Source organism: Bubalus kerabau, chromosome 22, assembly GCF_029407905.1.
Source record: "Bubalus kerabau isolate K-KA32 ecotype Philippines breed swamp buffalo chromosome 22, PCC_UOA_SB_1v2, whole genome shotgun sequence".
NCBI lineage: Eukaryota > Metazoa > Chordata > Mammalia > Artiodactyla > Bovidae > Bubalus > Bubalus kerabau.
Window position 1 is genome coordinate 25791497 of NC_073645.1, and position 19168 is coordinate 25810664.

Genomic DNA, 19168 nt, shown 5'->3' on the forward strand with positions numbered 1-19168 from the left:
GTCCCCAGCCAAGATTGATCTGAAGGGGGAGAAGTCGGCCCCAGAGGTCACTCAGAGGTCACATCACCAAATATGAGAATATTTTTTTTAAGCCCTGCAATGCTTTCTCAGCTGTGTGGTGTCTGACGGCTCACCCAGGTGGCCCCCCTTTCCCAGCCATTCTCTGCCAGCCTTGATGGGAGGCCTGGGGCTTGGGAGAAGACGCCCAACAGCTGTTCAAGTGGGCTTCACTTCTCCAGGCCAGATCTGGGGAGTCACTGCCGGGCTCTGGTCCTCGCCCAGTGGCTGACTCACCCCCCCACCCTGTGGACAAGCCTCAGCCTTCTCCTGTCCCATGCACCCATTTGGACATTGTGTGGAAGACACTTGGTGAACCCTGGCCTTGGCCCTGCGCAGCTCCTCTTGCTTGCCTCTGCTATTTCTCCTTGCACTAGTGAACGTGGAATCCCAGAAGACCTTTGCTTGGCTGTCCGAGGGTCCTCGTTGTCACAGGTACAGCCATAGGGCTTCAATCCCAGCACTGTGCCTGGGGAGGTACAGGAGAGGACTGAGAGGGCCTGTCGTGCCCTCACTAGCTGCCAGCCAGAGCAAGAGAAGTCTGAGCCCGCTCCTGGCCACCTCAGCCAACCCCTCGCCACCCACCGAGAACAGGAAATGAATGCAGCCTCACTGTGTGGCTGCTGCAGTGGGTACCTGCCACACCCGCACCTCTGCCCCTGAGCCTGGGGGTGGGGGTGGGGGTGCTCCAGGCCGTCGTCTAGCTTTTGTCCGGCCTGTTGGTGTTGGGGGGACGCAGACTGGATGGCTTCCTGGTCCCTGCCTCCTCCCTGCCATCATGGGTGCCAGAGCAGCTCCTTGGCAGGCCCTACCCTGTAAATAACACATTTCCTTCCCTGAGAGAAGGAAAGGGAGGGAAAAAGAAAGCCAAACTTGTTGGGAAGCAAGAACAACATGTCAACACGAAGAGCAAACAAGGCCCCAGACAAAGTGAGGATTGTCACACCGAGGGGAAGGAGTGGGCATTGTCAGTGCTGTTTGCAGACTCAGAAATATCACTGACCGCAGACATTTGAATCAGATCTGCAGTGGCTGGGCCCCTGCCTGCCCCACCGCCAGGCCTGCCCAGGGCAGGCATGATGAAAGATCACTTTTTTCAGGTTCCTTCTGGAACTTGCCGGGGCCTGGGGAATTGGGAAGATTGTTGACGATCCTCCGTCTTCATCCGCCAGCCAGGCTATCCTAAGGCACTGGGTGTGAGCACCTTGGAGTAAGTTGCTGGCCTGTGTTCCAAGTCCCCTCCTTGATCAAAGGTGGAGGCTGGGAGTATGGGGCAGGGAGCCACTGCCCGCCTCACAGCTCTACCAGTCAGAGCTGGTGGGAGAGCTGCAGCCACTAACTCATCCCTGTTGGTTAAACCTGTGCCTAGACCCACTGCCCCTGTGAGTGTGTTTCCCCAGGGTACCCTCCACCAGGATCTTCTGCAGGGAGGGGTTGCCTTTTTAAAATGCAGATCCCTTGACCTAGCTACTCAGATTCAGAAGGTCTAGATGGTGCCTAGTATCTCCAGGTTTTCAAAATCCTCCCCAGGGAGTTTCTTCTCAGATTGCTTGGGGGGCTTCCCCGCTCACTGGAGCGTCTTCTCCCTCCAAGGGCTGTTTGTGCACAGACGTAAGCCTCTTATGCCCAGTTCTTGGTGATCATGAGCATCAGTGAGTGCTGTCTCATTAGTAGTAGTATTTCTACTGCTGTTTTCTGCACTGGAGCAACTGTCGCCTCGTGTGCATGTTTACCGAGCTGACCTGGAAATCTGCCCCATTGGAAACTATATCGGGGCATGGTTTGCCTTCCTTTCCACTTGGCCAACCTGGTTTTGAACAGCTGCATGTCTGTGACGCCCAGGGTTCCAGCCCTCTTGAGCTGAGCAGGTGGCCAGGAGATGTGTCGCTGGTTTTCCAGGCCATTGGGTTGAAGCCAGAGTCACTTCCACCTCCCCCAGCAGAGAAGAGAAGTCAGCTTTGAGTATACGAGGCTTCTAGAATTTAGGTGCCCTCCCCAGACAGAAAAAGAACATCTTCTACCACCATGAGTTCAGGTCACTGCTCTTCTAAAGTCCAGACTTGTCTTGATACCCGCTCGTCTGCAGAGTGGAAATGATGGTTACCTTCCTCACAGGGTGGCCAAGATGATACCAGTCAAGCACTTAGCCCTGTGCCTGGCACATGGAGGAGGCACTGGTGCTTCTGCTGCTGGCGGTGTTATCCTTACTGCTGTCATTCTCATAACCCTTCTTATTATTATTTGTGGCAGAGCCAGGCAGCTCCATGGGGACCCAGGGAGCTTCAAGAGTCCCAAGTCCCAGAACTGCACAGGCTTTTCCCACAGTTGCATCACAACGGCGTGTCTGTTCCTCGTGAGAGCATCCAGGAGCTGCTGCATCGCGGCTGTCTATCTCCAGTGTCCTGTTGATAGGATCTGTTAACATTCTCAGCTCCAGGTCTGAAATATACAAAGAACAGGGCCTGTTTGTTCAATCTAAGCTTCTAAGGTTTAACTCCCAAAGGAAATTAAATTAGGTGCCTGGAGCTATGACAGTCTGTCGTGTTTCTTTGTAGGGAATGTCACCCTTAATATCATGCAGATCTCGTGTACAATTTTCCCCATTCAATTCTTTTAAAATAATGCGAAGTTTCCAGCAGGAACCAGCCAATCACCAAAAGTGAAAATTGAGGAGCCACTAGGGTTTGTCCCTCCTTTTGGTCCTGCCGTCCCCTCCCCCAGCTGAGTATAAAATGAGTCCACACACAGATATTAATAGTACACATTTGGTAGTTGGTCTACCGAAAGCCACCGTAACTCACACTCTCTCCACCACCAACTCCACACCTTTGTCAGAAGAACTGGCTTAGGACTGAACTCCTGTTAGTGGGATTATTTTCCCCATTTCTCCAGCTCTTTGGAGTCTCTCTGTGTGGTCACCATTCCTGTGAACCCTCCCCCACCCCCTCTCACCCCCAGCACTAGTTACAGTCCCAGGCCTATTTACCTCTCTGGCAGAAATGTCCACCCTCCCAAGTATTTGTGGGTTAGAAATCAGTTCAGCCTGGCCCGGACTGGAGCCATTGTAATATAATTGGGTTTTAGGTATGCTTGTGTTTGTGCTCACATTTGCAGAGATGGCAACAAGCCCCGGAAATTCCCAAAATGTGAATATGACTTTTGTACTGCCCAAGCAGACTGGTGATAACTGGTCGAGAGACTCCGGGCTTTGGGGGGTGGGGGGGGGAGGGGGGAACCCTGGGATAAGAGCAAGAGGAGCAGAGGCTCCGGCTGTGGGAGCTGGAATCAGTGGCATTGGGCAGCGCCACGGTAGTCCATGAGAGGAGTTACGCGGTCCCAGCTTAGGGAGCCAGGAGGAAGGTGGGAGGGGGCATCTCAGGTGGGCATTCTCGCAGACCCGCTTTGCCTGTCCAAACTTTGTCTCTGTCTCCACTTGAAGCCTAAGCTCTTAAACAGAAACTGGTGAGGAGATATGGGCTGGTGGTTGGAGCTGTTTTGTCCCTGACTGTGGGCTTGTAGCCTGAGAAGGAGACGACCTTTGGCTCCCTGTTAACCCCAGGAAGGTGCTTGTCCAGCTGGGGAATGGACTGCTTTCATGGCTGTTTCCCTAGGGCTCCACCCAGGGCCAGGCCTAGCAGAGGCACCCAGGGAATGCTTCTGGAATCAAGTAGGTTGACGGGCAGGTGACCGGAAGAATCAATACACTAGTAAACGCCGTGAGGGTTAGACTTCAGGAACTGGAAGCTCTGCTTTGCACACTAACTTTAGAGTCCAGAGAAGGCTGGGACATGGGGACTTCCCTGGTGGTCCAGTGGCTAAGACTCCGCCTTCCAGTGCAGGGGGCCTGGGTTAAATCTGTGGTTGGGGAACTAAGGTCTTACATGCCATGGGGCAACTAAGCCTGCACACCCCAGTGAAGACCCAGCTCAGCCAAAAAAATAAGGACCAGGAGATGATCTTTTCTCCGCTGCTCACAAGCCATGTGACACTGGGCAAATCTCATAACCTATCTGTGTCTCAGTTTCCTCATCTGAAGGAGATAAGCTCTATGAGCGCTTAGCACAGTGCCCGGTGTGGTGATATTTTGTCTGCCCACTTGGGGTAGTTTTCTCATTCCTTGCTCACACCTCCACCCAGTCAACTTCCTCCCTTCGGAAACTTCCATCCTGTGAGGTGCCTAGTGAGCCTGCTTGCTTGCCCTCCTTCCTCTGCCATTCCACTTTGTCTGATACACTGACCTATTCCAGATGTTGAGCCATATGTTCTTATCAGAATGGACAATTCCCTGGGGAAACCTGCTGGTATTTTCTCAAGTCCTGGATCCTCCTCCTTGTCATAGGGGACTTTTCCCACACCTTGGTCTTCACCTCGTTGTTTCTCTTCCTCCATCCCCACATCCCACCCCAGGGCATTCAGAGGCTACTGGAGAAGGCAAAATAGAGGTGGGGAGAGCCACAGCCTGGGGTTACAGAAGGGTCCACTGCAGAGGTCAGGAGGTCCCATGGACCAGCATGGGGAGGAGATGGGTGGAAGACAGGATCAGGTTGGGAAGAGGAAAGACATGCCCAGCCTGGGCCCAGTGTGGGACCGGCCTGCATAGAGGAGCCTGTTGAGAAGATGGCCCTGCAGGTTGAGGAAGTCCTGGGTATCCTTGCTGTTGACTGCATGCATGGTTGACTACACACATGGGTGAGGGTGGTGGTTGTGCCCCTGAACAGAGGGGCAAGGCTGTTCTCAACAGCAAGCGTGAAGCCTCAGGTAGCAGACCAGAGTAGTGAAGTGGGATAGGTGGGAGGTGCCCTGGAGAAGACATTTCTTAGAACTTGAAGGACTCAGTGGCTGAATGGGGCTGGCAAGGCAGGGCTTTGGGAGCTTGGGGCCTGAGAAGAGGTAGACACTACGCATGGGAGTTGAGGCGTCCCTTTCCCTTTGCTAAAATGAGAGAGGCTGGTGCAGCTCAGACATTCCTAGAGGTACCTTCCAGGGCATTTCCAGATTCCAGGCAAGGCTTGTATTCCAAACCTGGACAGATTCGTTTTGTCCTCCCAAGTGGGACTCTGGGAACACGCAAACCTTGTTGAACAAGGAGGATGTTGGAGTCACTCTCCTCTGCCCTGTGGCTTTTCTGTTTCCCCTCTACCATACTGCAATGTGCAGGGCGCCCGGACTGCCAAACAGGCGGCCTTCCCTGCCCCTTCTCATGTCCCTCCCGGGGCCAGCACTGCCATGTCTCCTGACGTCCTCGCCCTGCTCCCCGCTGTCCTGGACGTCCTCCCTTCTCTGCCCCCGTCCGTCTGATACTGTAGGCAGCTGGTGGTGGGAGGTGGGGGCAGACTGGGGGTGACAGTCAGGGCTAGGCCTCAAGTACTTCCCCTGGCCCTAGAACATATCACAGTGGGCTCACCGCTCCTCCACGGCCTGGACAGAGGTCCATAGCTTGGCAATTAGCAAAAAGACCATATTCTTTAAACAAATAATAATAATAAAAGCCTGTCTTGTGCCTTCTTCCCAGATTCTGTTGACCGAAGAGTTTGTAGAGAAAATGTTGGAGGACTTAGAAGATTTGACTTCTCCAGAGGAAGTAAGCTGTTTGGTTCTCTCTGACAGCAGGTTCCAGTCTCCAGGAGTCTGTCTGCGTGTGTGCATGTGTCTGTCTCTGACGTGTGCAGAGAGGCTGGAAAGGAGACCCTGGAGATGTTAAACAGCTTTATTTCACTTCCCTGAACCTCCCCCTGCCCCACCCTCAACCCTTGTGAGGACACCCAGCAAATTGTCTGAATTGCCAGCTCCCAAGAAGCTCATTGAAGAGGCAGCCAGGGCCTTTGGGCTAGTACAGAGTTCTCCTCAGCCCCTGCTGTTCCCTGGCAGGTTTTGAACAGAAAGCCCACGCCTGCTGCCAGAGAACATTCCATGGAGTTCTGGTGGGCAGCGAGGGGCTCCTGCTCCAGCCTCAGGCCACCCAGGAGCCACTCTCCCTCCCGCCTCTGGCCACAAGCGCTCCCCTCTAGGCCCGCCTCTTCCAGCCCCAGCCGAGCTGTGGGCCAGGTGGGGGCCTGTGCTTGTCCTGGCTACTCCGCTGGGGTACAGGAGTGGAGCCCACAATCCCTTTTGTTTTTCTTCCTTGTTCCCGGCATCCTCATTTGTGGGGACTTACCTCATCCTGGAAAGTCCCTTCCCCTCCCCCGGCCTCCTACCAAGCAGCACCCCAGCAGGGCTGAGCCTTCCTGGCCTCAGAGTCCTGCCCAGATAGGTTAGTGGAACATTAGCACGCTGATAGTTCTAGGGCTTTTCTGGGCCCTCTCCTGTCCGGGGGCAGAGACAGACCCTTCTTCTGCCCTTTCTGCCCAAAAGTGTATTTTGGGGAGAGCTCCTTCACCTCCCAGGCCAGAGCGAGGCCAGGCAGGAGCCAGCTTTCAGCCAGGACCCAGTCAGCCTGGACACAGAGGCCTCCGACGGATATCCACAGGGCGGAGGACAGTCCACGGGGCAGGACTGGCCCATCCAGGTCTCCAGGTGGACAGGAACTCCTCAGAGCCTGAGGTCACCCCTAGTGGGATAATGTCTTCTCTCTTCTCATTTATACATTCAGAAGTCACTAAGTACCCAGTCTGTGCCAGCTGGTCAAGCCCCACAAGTCACCAGCCCCTGAGGCCCAGCTCCCATTCAGTCAGACCAGAGCCGGCTGCCCAGAAGCGCTTCCGGAGAGGCCATGTCGCACAGGGATGGCATGGCGCCAGACTGCTGCTCTCAGCTCGGGTGCTGAGGGGGTGGAAGAGGGGTAGTCCAGGCAGGAGGGACAGGAGCCAGGAGGAGCTTAGGAAAGTAGGTCACTAAAAATGACTTTTTTTTTCCTTTCCTGTGCAAGGCTGTCCCCACACCCTGCCCTCCTCTCCACTTTGGTCCTGGCTTGGACAGTCCCCCATCAAGAGGGAGGGAGAGGGAATCAGCCGGGCAGTGTCAGGCCGTCCTCTTCTAGCACCAGCTCTGAGCAGGCTGAGGGCCCTGCTCTTCCCTCCTTCCCAGCTTGCTCCCAGATTAGCAGGAGACCTAAAAGGCAGACCCCACTCCTAAATCAGGGAGCATCTATGAGCACCAGCTGTGTGCCTGCTGGCCCCATGCAGGGTCCTCGCATACACAGGGAACATGTCAGTCTCTTCCCCTATCCCCCTCCAGAAGCTTGAGAAACAAAACTGTAAGCAAATCAGTGATTCCGGGGAGTCGGGTCGTAAGAACTTGGGCTCTCCTTGGCCACTGCCAGCACCTCTCTCAGGCTGGTAACCCTGGGAAGCGTGTGAGGATGAACAAGTGGGAGCAGGGTGGGGAGCGCCTCTCAAGTTTGCACCAGACCCAAGAAGTCACCTCAAACCACACTAGCTCTGCTTCTCCACTCCCACCAAGGCCAAGGCAGGGCCTCCTTCCTTTGGGACCCTTTGGCAAAGGCTCCAGAGGGCAGGTTCCAACGTTCTTCCCTGCCAGCCTCAGAAAGGAGCCATGGCAGGGACAGGACCTCAGAGTTCCAGACCTCAAGCCACTTCCCTGTAGCATCTGCACCCTCCCCTGCCCCCCCATCCTCTAGCCCCCGGGCCTCAGGGAGCAGATTCCTTACATGCTTGTGGCCAGAGGCAGAACCAAGGAAGTGAGCTGGAGGGAGGTCAGCCCAGTCAAGAAAGAGTCAGAAAACAAGCCTCCAAGCCCAGTTAATTATTGGCTGGGTGCGGGGAAGGAGGGGTCAGCACTGGATCCCAGCCTCTCACCTGGTTCAACATTCGTGACTGAAGCCAGGCAACTAACCGGTGGTCTGTCTTGCCCCAGCACCCAGGAGACAGGGCCTGGGTGAGGGTCCTGGCCTCTCTAGGCAGTGTGGGAAGAAGGCAGTGGATTCTAACCGTGTATCCTCTGGTTCTGTGCTTGTTGCCCCCTCCACAGTTCAAACTTCCCAAAGAGTACAGCTGGCCAGAAAAGAAGCTCAAAGTCTCCATCCTCCCCGACGTGGTCTTTGACAGCCCGCTGCACTAGCCTGGGCTGGCCCTGCAGGGGCCAAGGGCGAGCCCAGCTGCTTCCCGGTGACTCCAGTGTAACAACTGCATAAACGAGATTCCTGCAAACACAAGGACAAGTGTGAGGATGACTGCGTAGCCCCTACACTGCAGCCTGCTGGGATGCCCCGCACAGGCCGCAGGGCTCCCCCTCACCTGCAGCTTGGGGGGTCTCCGCACCTGCAGCCGGCCGAGCCACATGACCAGGCCGGGGCCCCAGGGGGCTGCAGTCGGGCAAATGTCAACTTTCCCCTCCTGCTGCCACCGCAGGTTCTGGTTTGAGATTTGCCTCTGGACCTCTTATGTGCCCCCAGGTGGAGACAGGCCTCATTCCCACCTGCCCTCTGCCGCATAGCCCAGCGGGAGGGAGGTGTAACAGCCAGCTACCCTGCCCAGCTCAACTCTGGGAAGCCTTCGGTAGTCAAGCTCTTCTGGCGGTGCAACGATTCCTTTGATCGTGTTTGGTTTTCTTCCTCCTTATTTTATTTTGTAGAAACCGGATGGTATTTTATTGCTCTTCAAAGATGTCCAGAAGCCATGTATATATGTTTTTTTAAAAAAAACAGAACTTTATTTCCAGATGAACTTTCTCATTCTCACAGACAAGGGCCTGGGGCCGTCTCCCCCAGAGCCGCCACCAGAAAAGGTGCTGGTGTTCACCTGCCGGTCAAGGCCTCGGAGGAGTCAGCTTCGCACAGAGGCTTTTCTTCCCAGCCAGGCCTGGGGGAGCCAAGACACTCCCCCATGCAGCCTGGAGCCCAGTTTAGCTGGGGCAGGAAGGGCTGCTGCTGGTTCCCAGGTGGACTGGGCCCCCACAGAGTTCAAGATCATCAGGGTCTCTGAGACTTGGTGACCCCAGCCTCATCTTCTAGGCATTTTCCTCCCAACCAGGCCTGCCCAAGACAGGGTAAAGCCCAGCACTTCATAGACCATCCCCACCTGCCACTCAGGGCCTGGGTCTCCAGCTCTTTGCCACTCCCATCCCATTTCCTCATCCACTGGGCCTCCCAGCCTCCAGGCTGCAGGACTCTTACTTATTAAAAACAGAAGAATCAACCTCTTCACATGTCTTTCACATTAGTTTTGCAAACACTGCACTCTCCCGCCTTTCATTCATTTCTGTGTTGATTCATTTCTCATCCTTCATTCTCTACCCCTTGTCCTGTCTCCTTTCCGGCATCCTGGCCTCTAGTGGTCTTTGGTTCCTCACTCCAGTACTGCAGATCTCACGGTCTTCCTGTCTCATAGCCAACCTATCTCTGACCCGTAGTTTGGGGGTTCTTCTGGTGTTGTCTCTCACTTTTGACCTGTAATCACAAGCCCGTTTCAGGCCCTCTTACCCCTAACTCTGGGGATGGCTATTACGAGACCACCCTTCTGGCTCTCCCATGACAAAGTTCTTTTGTCTGTCAGGGACCACACAGACAGACAACATGCCCTGGCCCCTGTCTGCAACCGCCACACACATGGGCACTATCAGGAGTGCCGAGGAAGCCCATAGGGCGCAGGGCACCTCTGATGAGCCATCCAGCCAAAGAGCTGCCTTCAGGGGCATGAGGGTGGCCAGGCTATTGGACTTCCAAGGGGCCATTCAGGTCTGGCTCTTTCTCTGCTTACACCCTCAGGGCTACCTGGTTAGCACCATCAAACTCAGAGCTTCAAGGCAGATCCACCTGGCATCTGGGAGACACATACCACCACCACCACCACCCCCCCACCACCGACACAGCAAAGGTGGAAGCCCCTCTGGACTTGATGTTGGCAGCAGCTGTGCCTTCTGCTCTGAGGACTTTTCCAGAAGGACATTTCCTGGTCTTCACCCACCACAGCATCCCCACCTTGAAAACTCTTGTCTTTAGATGTTTTGTGGCCAAAGAGGTGTCATTGACTTGCTTCCTTTCCTTGCCATCCTGACCTACTTCTCCACAGATTCTTTCTGGGGACCTGCCTCTACCCCGCCTGCTTTGGCTTGGGGGCAGGCGGGTATTTTCTGAGCTAAGTTTTGTGGTCAGTACAGAAGGCAAAAGGGAAGCAGGTTAGCTCTGAGACAACAAGCCTGTGAAGCCTGTGGCTCCTTCCTGCCTCCCCCCACCCCCGCTAGCCCCTCCTCTTATCGGGAACCTCCAAGGTTCAGCTGAGACCAGCCTCCATCTCATTTCCCTACAACGCTTTGGCTCCAGAGGGGTGACAGAGCATCTACCATCTCTGCCCAGACCTCTTTCCTCTTTCTGGAAGGTGGTGGTGCCTTCCAGAGGGAGTTCTTCACTGAGAGGGGACCCCCATTGAGGATAAAGCAAGACAGATTGTGGGGCACGTCCAGCACAGCACTTGGCATATAGCAGGCACTCACTAGAGGGACCCCTTCTTTCCCTCTCCGTAGCTCTTTGGAAGCCCTGACCTCATAGTAAGTTGGGGAGGTTAAGAAGTCTTCCTCCCTACATCTGCCTACATAGGCTTCCCTGAAGCTTGCCCCTTCCTACTCTGTCCCTCCATGTCCCTGTGACTGAAGCTTCTGAGGGGAAGGGGCTCCTTCATGCTATTTGCTGGCAACACAAGGTGGACACAGCCGCAGCTCCTCAGGCCCAGTGTGGGCTGCAGGAGGACCACGGCCCCAGCTGCCATTCTGTGGGGGTGGAGAAGCTCACGCAGGGTCTCAGGTCTGGCTGGGGAGCTGGTGCCTCTTCCTGCCCTTCTCTTCCAAAGGCGAGGCTTCAGGGCAGGGTCTGGGAAGCCTTGGGGAGAAACTAAAGGGCTAGCATGTTTTAAAAAATAAACACAAGTTCTTGGGACTGGGTTTTGAGATTGAGAACAGGGGAAAAACCTGCAGGTCCGCCCCTATGGGGCAGACCAGGAGAGAATTCCCTTGACTGTATTTTTTTATCTGGTTGTCTTTCCTCGCTGGCTTCCAGGTCCTTGTGTCAAGTGAGGTACCTGGGTCCCTGTTATAAGTCAGGAGCCCTGTAGAAAGAGCCCTCCTTTTGTACAAGTACCTGAATGCTGCAATGAGCAGACTTTTGTAAATTTTTATATTAGTTTCTAATGTCAATGGTGACTCGGTTCCTGGGGGCTGCAGCCAGCCTGGGACTTTTGTAAGAATTTTTGGGTGACTCACTTAGATGTCGTTTCCTTCTTGTCCCCTCTTCCTCTGTGTAATCTAAGTGCATTAAACGTATTTGCAGAAGTGCCTGGGTCTTGTGCTCCTTTCTGGCTGCCTGGAGTAGGGGAGCGGAAAGCCTGGGGCCCTGGCAGAGGGCTGGGTTGGACTCAGCCTCTTAGAAGAAGCCAGGATGTGGAAAGGCCCAGAAGACTGATGTTGGGAGTGGAGGGGGTGCCAAGGAAGCAGGATCACGCAGCAGTGACTCTTCAGTCATGCAGAAATGACTTCACAGGGACAGGCTCTCTCACTGGTCTTGAACTCCTCTAAGGTCAAGGGGGTAGGAGGTGGAACAATCTGGGGTGATGAGTGAGTGGGTAAAGACCCTCTCTTCTGCCTCATTCTCCTCCCCTCCTCTCACCAAAAAAAAAAGAAACCTTTTTCCCCTGGGAAGTCGGGCCTTCCTCAGGTCCAATTTGGAGTTCTTATGCCCCTTTCAGCGAGGGCAAGAGACAGCAACAACCCCCACCCCCACCCCCAGCCACCTACATTCAATCTCCTAATCCAGGGCCTGGGGTAGGCTCAGAACCAGCACACCAGCCCACCCTTCCTATGAAATCTTCTGGGTCTGCTCTGGGTGAGGAGGCAGGTGGCTCTTCCTTCCCCGAATCGCCCAGCTCCTGTCTCTCCAGGGCCTGGTGTGGCAAAGCAGAGCCTAGTGCTAGAGGGGAGAAGCCCCGAGAGGCAGGCAGGAGAGGGGTCTGCACCCAGCCCAGGTCCACAACCCTGCAGGACTGCTCTGGGTCCTCACACATTCTTTCCCTTCCTACTAGGCCTGCTTGTCCATCCTGGGGAGTAGCAGAGCCCTTTTCTTCTGGTCCTCAGGATGGAGCCATAGTACCCAGGAGGTTCTGCAGGGGTCCTGGGGGTGGCTTGAGAGGGTAGGACCTGAAGGAGTCAGCTCCTGTCTGAAGGGCTCTTAGCTCCCCTCCCTGTCCTCTTGAGAAGCAGCTGGATCTGTGGGACCTGCCTTAGGGGGAGGTCACTACTCCTTCCTCTGTGACCTCCTGCTGAACTGTGGCTGCCCCTACCCCCACCCCAGGCAGTGGGGCAGGTCCTGTCTGGGGCCTTCAGTCTCTCCGGGAGGCAGAGCCTCCTGGAGCCAGGCTGACTACCCTGGGGTGGCCCAGGCCACACCCCTTCCCCTTTCTCCCTGGAGACTGGGGGCGGAGTGCTTATCTAATCCTCCTCATCTGACTAGCCTGGAAGGACCCAGGGTCAGGGTGACGTTCTTGCCCCAGAGAAAACAGAATAGGGAGATTCTGTGCTGAGGTGACTCTGGGGGAAGGAGCAGGCTGGGTTTGTTTCTGGAAAGAAAAGAGTTCCTGGGCGTGAAGCAGAGACTCTATCCCTAGATGTAGGGACAGAGGAATCTTCCATGTGATCTCTAATGTCTCCTCCAAAAGCCTATACATTCCTCCAGGTAGACACCCTACTTGAGGGGTCAGGGGACCCACAGGCTTCAAGCCATGGGACAGGGGATGGTGAGAGATTTGCCAAACTGGCCTGACCAGAAGGCTAATGCGTACTGGAAATGAGTGACTCAACCCAGCCTGCCAGGCTCTGAAGTGGGGAGGCCAGCAGGGGGTGAGGAGGGTGATCAACTGGGCAGGAGAAGGAAGAGAAGCATCCCAAGACCACAGGGCAGGGAAGGATGTGGTCTGGGAGGGGAGGCCATTTGGGCCCCTTTCATGGGGGTATGAAGAGACTAACCAGCCCCTCCTCCTCCTCAGCGCAGGAAGTCTTCAGCAGAGAGGTAAGGGCAGGATGCGGGGAGGGCAGGAAGACTGCTGGTGGGCATCCACGGTTGGTGTCAATGTAGCTTTCTGAGGAACTTGAGGGGCAAGGGAGACCTTGAGTGGATTGTGATGAGAGGAGTGGCCGTATTGGGGCCAGAGAACGAAGAGAAGTGACACTGTTCGTTTGTTTTTCCAATTTCACTGCGGCCACCCCCATTCCATCTCAGTACTGAAAGCACCGAAAGGAAAGAGAATGGAGCTTCTGTGGTCTCAACCTTGACAAGACAGAAGAGGGCCACCTGAGCAGTGCTGAGCTGCTATGATACCACTGTGGAAACCGTAAGAACTAGAAAATATGCTCGCTTGTCCTTTCAACTAACGTGCGGCAGGCACTCGGATGTATGCTGGGAGACTCCTCACAGGCCCAGCCTGAAGGAGCTCATAGTGCAGTGGGAGGAAGACGGATGAGGAAGCAATTGCAGGAAGAACCATAAAAGAGGAAGGCTGCTTTCCATCCCACCCCAGCTCCACCACTTATCATCAGTGTGCCTTTAGACAAGCTGACTCAGCTCTGCCTCAGTTTCTTCATGTAAAAGTGGATACTCACTTCCTAGAAATGTTTTGTTTTTAAATACTTACTTATTGATTTTGGCAGCACTGGGTTTTAGTTGCAGCATTCGGGCTCCTTAGTTGTGGCATGTGGGATCTAGTTCCCTGACTATGGATCTAACCTGGGCCTCCTGCATGGGGATCATGGAGTCTTAGCCACTGAACCACCAGGGAGGTCTCTCCCAGAGTTTTTGTAAGGATCATAGTAATTGCTTAGTTAGCGTTAACACTTTATTAAAGGGCTATACCACTTTGTTAAAGGGCTTCCCAGGTGGTGCTAGTGGTAAAGAACCCACCTGCCAATGCAGGAGATGTACGAGACGAGGGTTCAATCCCTGGGTTGGGAAGATCTCCTGGAGTATGAAATGGCAACCCGCTCCAGTATTTTTGCCTGGAAAATTTCATGGACAGAGGAGCCTGGCAGGCTACAGTATGTGGGGCCGCAAAGAGTCGGACACAACAGAGTGACTGAGCACACACACACATGTGCCAGGATATGAACACAGAGAAGGTGCCCAAGCCAGTCTGGGGAGACTTAAAAAGGTTTCCTGCAAGAAGTGACATCTAAGTTGAAACCTGATGCTTAAGGATAAATTGGGCAAAACGGGGTGGGGTGCTGTACTTTGAAAAGCTCTCCAGGCAAACAGAACAACAGGGGCAAAGTCCCCAAACTCTTCTCAGGAACTGTGGAGTTCAAATTGCCTACAGTAGATTGCTTAAGTCATCCAGCTTTCACAGTAGGATCATCCCCCTACCTGCTGGATGGAGAACATATTGAAAGAGAGGTAGATTGGAGGCAAGGTGACCAGTCAAGCCTAGATTAGAATAGAAGTGGTAGGAATGGAGAGAATGGGATTCATTCATTGATACAACAAATATTTGTTGAGCATCTACTATGTGCTAGGTCCCATCAGGGATACAGTATTAAAAAAATCCCTTCACAGATCTTAAATCTTGGTAATGGAAGATTTTTAAAAGTTGGACACATAGTACATGGAGCTATGTGCTAAGGAGAAAAAATGCAACAGAGGAAGAGAGAGAGTGAGGACTGAAGGAGAGGCACGTTTTAAAATATGGAGGTCAGGAAAGGCCTCACGGCCTAGGCATCACTTGAACAAAGGATCTCAGTGACAGGAAGAAGGGTGCAGTAGGGATATCTGAGGGAAGACAGATTCAGACAAAGTAAGGTGCAACTGTGAAGAGCCTGGGGGCTGGGGCATGGGAGACACACCAGCTATACTTGAGGAACAGCAGGGAAGCCAGTGTGGCTGGGGCAGAGGAAGGGGACCATAGATTACTTACACAGAGGCCAGACCTTACACAGACCTTAAGGTCCTGTGTAGGACCTTACAGGCAATTATAAAACTTTGACTTTTATTCTGGTGGAAGTAGGAAGCCATTGGATAAGTAAGCAGAAGAGTGACAAAATCTGACACATTTTTAAAAGATTACTCTGGCTCTTCAGTTGAGAACTGACTCCAGGACCTAAGGGCAGGGGCTTTCCTTGTGGCTCAGCTGGTAAAGAATCTGCCTGCAATGTGGGAGACCTGGATTCGATCCCTGGGTTGGGAAGATCCTCTGGAGAAGGGAAAGGCTACCCACTCCAGTACTCTGACCTGGAGAATTCCCAAAGAGTCGGATACCACTGAGCGACTTTCACTTTCACATAAGGGCAGAAACAGAAACCGGTTAGGATCTACTGAAATAAATAGACAAGAGTTTGTGGTAAGTTATGGAGAGGTTAAGAAGTAGTCAGGATTTGCCAACATCTTGAAGGGGCAGCAGGTTGGGAAGTGAAGAGGATGAAGGTTTTCATTTTGAGTACACTGAATTCAAGCTACTTGTGGGACATCGGAGTGGACAGCACGTTGGCTACATGAATCTGCAACCAGGAGGGTGAGGATCTAAGCTGGAGACTGATTGGGGAGTCATCAGTATATAGACAGTAGTAAAGCCTTAGTATAAAAACATATACTTCTGCTTTATTGACTATGCCAAAGCCTTTGACTGTGTGGATCACAACAAACTGTGGAAAATTCTTAAAGAGATGGGAATACCAGACCACCTTACCTGCCTTCTGAGAAATCTATATGTAGGTCAAGAAACAACAGTTAGAACAGAACATGGAACAACAGACTGGTTCCAAATTGGGAAAGGAGTACATCAAGGCTGTATATTGTCACCCTGCTTATTTAACTTATATGCAGAGTACATCATGAGAAATGCCCACCTGGATAAAGCACAAGCTGGAATCAAGATTGCCAGGAAAAATATCAATAACCTCAGATATGTAGATGATACCACCCTTATAGCTGAAAGCAAAGAGGAACTAAAGAGCCTCTTGATGAAAGTAAAAGAAGAGAGTGGAAAAGCTGGCTTAAAACTCAACATTCAAAAAATGAAGATCATGGCATCTGGTCCCACCCCTTCATGGCAAACAGATGGGGAAACAATGGAAACAGTGACAGACTTTATTTTCTTGGGCTCCAAAATCACTGTGGATGGTGACTGCGGCCATGAAATTAAAAGACGCCTGCTCTTTGAAAGAAAAGCTATGCTCAACCTAGACAGCATATTAAAAAGCAGAGATATTACTTTGCTAACAAAGGTCCATATAATCAAAGTTTGGTTTTTCCAGTAGTCATGTATGGATGTGAGAATTGGACCATAAAGAAAGGTGAGCACCAAAGAACTGATGCTTTTGCACTGTGGTGTTGGAAAAGACTCTTGAGAGTTCCTTGGACTGCAAGGAGATCCAACCAGTCAATCCTAAAGGAAATCAGTCCTAATATTCATTGGAAGGACTGATGCTAAAGCTGAATACTTTGCCCACCTGATGTGAAGAAGTGACTCATTGGAAAAGACCCTGATGCTTGGAAAGATTAAAGGCAGGAGGAGAAGGGTACAACAGAGAATGAGATGGTTGGATGGCATCACCAACTCAATGGACATGAGTTTGAGCAAGCTCCGGGAGTTAGTGATGCAAACAGAAGCCTCCTGGTGTGCTGCAGTCCATGGGGTCGGACACGACTGAGGGACTGAACTGAACTGAAAGCCTTAGGAGTAAATGAGGGAGCAGGTGTGGGTTCATAATAGTGTGGAGGACAGTCAATATTTATGAGATAGAAACTGGAGAAGTCTGTGGTTAGAAAGATAAGGAGACAGAACAGTATGATGTTATAGAGGTCAAGGGGAGCTGTCTAGAAAGGTGAGAAATTAGTGGAATCCTTTAGATTATCCTGAAGGTCATTGATGAGGAGGCCAGAGAAGGATGTTCCAATAGCACCAACCTAGACCTTGTTTCTTTGCACCATCTTTCAACCAAGGAATTGAAGATTAGTGTTTGAAAGTCACTTTCTCTTTGTTTATTCACTGATATGCATGCATGTGTTCATTTACTCAGCATAAGACCTCCTATGTAAGGGGATGCAAAGTACTAAAAGATACATGCTCTGTACTTGAAGGACCCATATTAACCACCCAATCAGGAATAAAGAAATGAAGGTCCTAAAGTAGAGAGGCTCTTTGGTTTTATGAAAGGATCAGACTCATGGGTCATTTTGAACTGGGCTTAAATCTCAGGTCTACCATTTAGAACAAACTCATGAATCTCAAATGCATAATCTTCAGCACAAACCTCCCCTGAGTCTGTATATACAACTGTTTCCTCTGGAATTTCCACTGGGATAGCTAAACCAATTCAAACATAACTTAGAACTATTCAAAAGTCTCTCCACCCAAATGTAATCCTCTCCAGTTCTCTCCTTCTGGGTAAATGGCATCACCGCCCAGGCTCTTGTTAAGGCCCAAATCCTAAATTCAGAATATTCTGTATTCATACAGTGATAAGCATATCTTGATCCCATTCTTACTCTATTACTATTATGTCTTGATTCCTCTTCACCCCATATCTAATTTGCCTCTACTTCCAAAATACATCCTAAATCTAGTAGCTTCTCATAACCAGCTTCAAGTCCAAACTCCTTACCACGACACTGTGTATTCTGGTCCCTACCTGGCTTTTCCCTCACAACAGGCCTTCTTTCTGCCCTGGAACATACTTCATTCATTGCTTTTGTATTTGTTTTTCCCTCTGATTGAAGCACTCTTTGGACTTCCCAGGTGGCACAGTGGTAAAGAATCCACCTGCCAACCAGAAGACACAATTTGATCCCTGGGTTTGGAAACTCCCCTGGAGAAGGAAATGGCAACCCACTCTAGTATTCTTGCCTGGAAAATTCCATGGACAGATGAGCCTGGCGGGCTACAGTCCATGGGGTCGCAAAGAATCAGACATGACTAAGCACACATACCACACCCAGACTGTCACTTGCCTGTGAAGTGAAGTCAAAGTCTCTCAGCCGTGTCCGACTCTTCTCAACCCCATGGACTGCATAGTCCATGGAATTCTCCAGGCCAGAATACTAGAGTGGGTAGCCCAACCCTTCTCCAGTAGATTTTCCTGACCCAGAATCGAACCGGGATTTCCTGCATTGCAAGCAGGTTCTTTACCAGTTGAACTACCAGGGAAGCCCTGACTCCTCCTGAATATTCAGGTCTCAGCTCAAATTTCACTTTCTGAGAATATTGTGTGAGTCCCTTACTCTCCGTCACAGAAATTATCCTACATAATTAATTAAAAAAAAATTTTTTTGGGGGGTACATATACTCCAGGGAATCCCCAGGGCCTAGAAAAATGCCTGGTGCATGAGACTTTTGTTAAACATTTGTTAACTGACAGGTTGACTCCAATTTTTTTTTTACTCCATTTTTTTAGGCCTCCATTTCCTTATAAACTGAAGAGACTAATAATGCATATTTTGTTTGGTAGATTTGAGCCTCAGAAATGTAGGGAAGGGAATTCTCTAGCTGTCCAGTGGTTAAGACTCTTCACTTCCACTGCAGTGGGAACAGGTTCGATCCCTGTGGAGGCACTAGGATCTCACATGCTGCCCTGGGCAGCCGAAAATAGAGTATCAAAAAAAGAAGTAGGTAAAAATATTGAGGATACCGGGGAAATTGCTGCACAGTGAACCTTTGAAATTTGCTGCTGAGTTCCATCAGAACAGATGAGCCGACTGACAAACCCTCCTTTCCCTCTCAGGTAAAAGGAGACACGGGTGAAGAGGCCTAGGAAGATGTGGTCCCACTCCACAGCATTATCGTCTCCCTTTTAAGAAGCAGAGAAACTCACCCCCCATTTCCAATGTTTAATGTACCGAAGTTAGTGCAAGTCACGTGAGCCCCGGGTTGCCCCGCCTTAAAGAGGCGGAGTCTCAGTTTGGAGACCAATAGCAGGAAAAGTCTCCGGAACAGCCCCCAACTCCAGACAGGGATAAGGGGAGGAGCCGGGCGCCCAGCAACTGTTATAGCACTTCCGGACAATAAGCCACTCCCCTCCTCCCCCTTCCCTGTCCGCTTATTTCTCTAGTGCCGGGTGGGCAGAACCAGCGGGTGCTGATTACAGGCCCCGCCGTACTGCTGCTGCTTTCTCCTCGCCTACACCTCCCAGTCTCCCCCCGCTACCCTCGCAGAGTAGCGGGACCGGCCTTGATGTAGGGACACCACCCTCC

General features: G+C 52.1%; 1 protein-coding gene across 5 annotated transcripts in view; it reads left to right on the forward strand.

The window, feature by feature from the left end:
* SUFU (SUFU negative regulator of hedgehog signaling) overlaps positions 1–11278 on the forward strand; it is a 106390-nt gene extending 95112 nt beyond the window's left edge. For 2 of the 5 annotated variants that reach the window (XM_055560993.1, XM_055560995.1), the window contains exons 11-12: positions 5570–5638; positions 7984–11278. In XM_055560993.1, coding sequence (XP_055416968.1) covers positions 5570–5638; positions 7984–8073 — 159 coding nt within the window. In that variant the 3' untranslated portion in view covers positions 8074–11278. Of the gene's footprint in view, positions 1–2307; positions 3166–5569; positions 6323–7983 lie in introns of those variants that run through there. The other 3 variants (XM_055560991.1, XM_055560992.1, XM_055560994.1) reach the window with 2 other exon arrangements.
* Positions 11279–19168: the final 7890 nt, after the last annotated feature.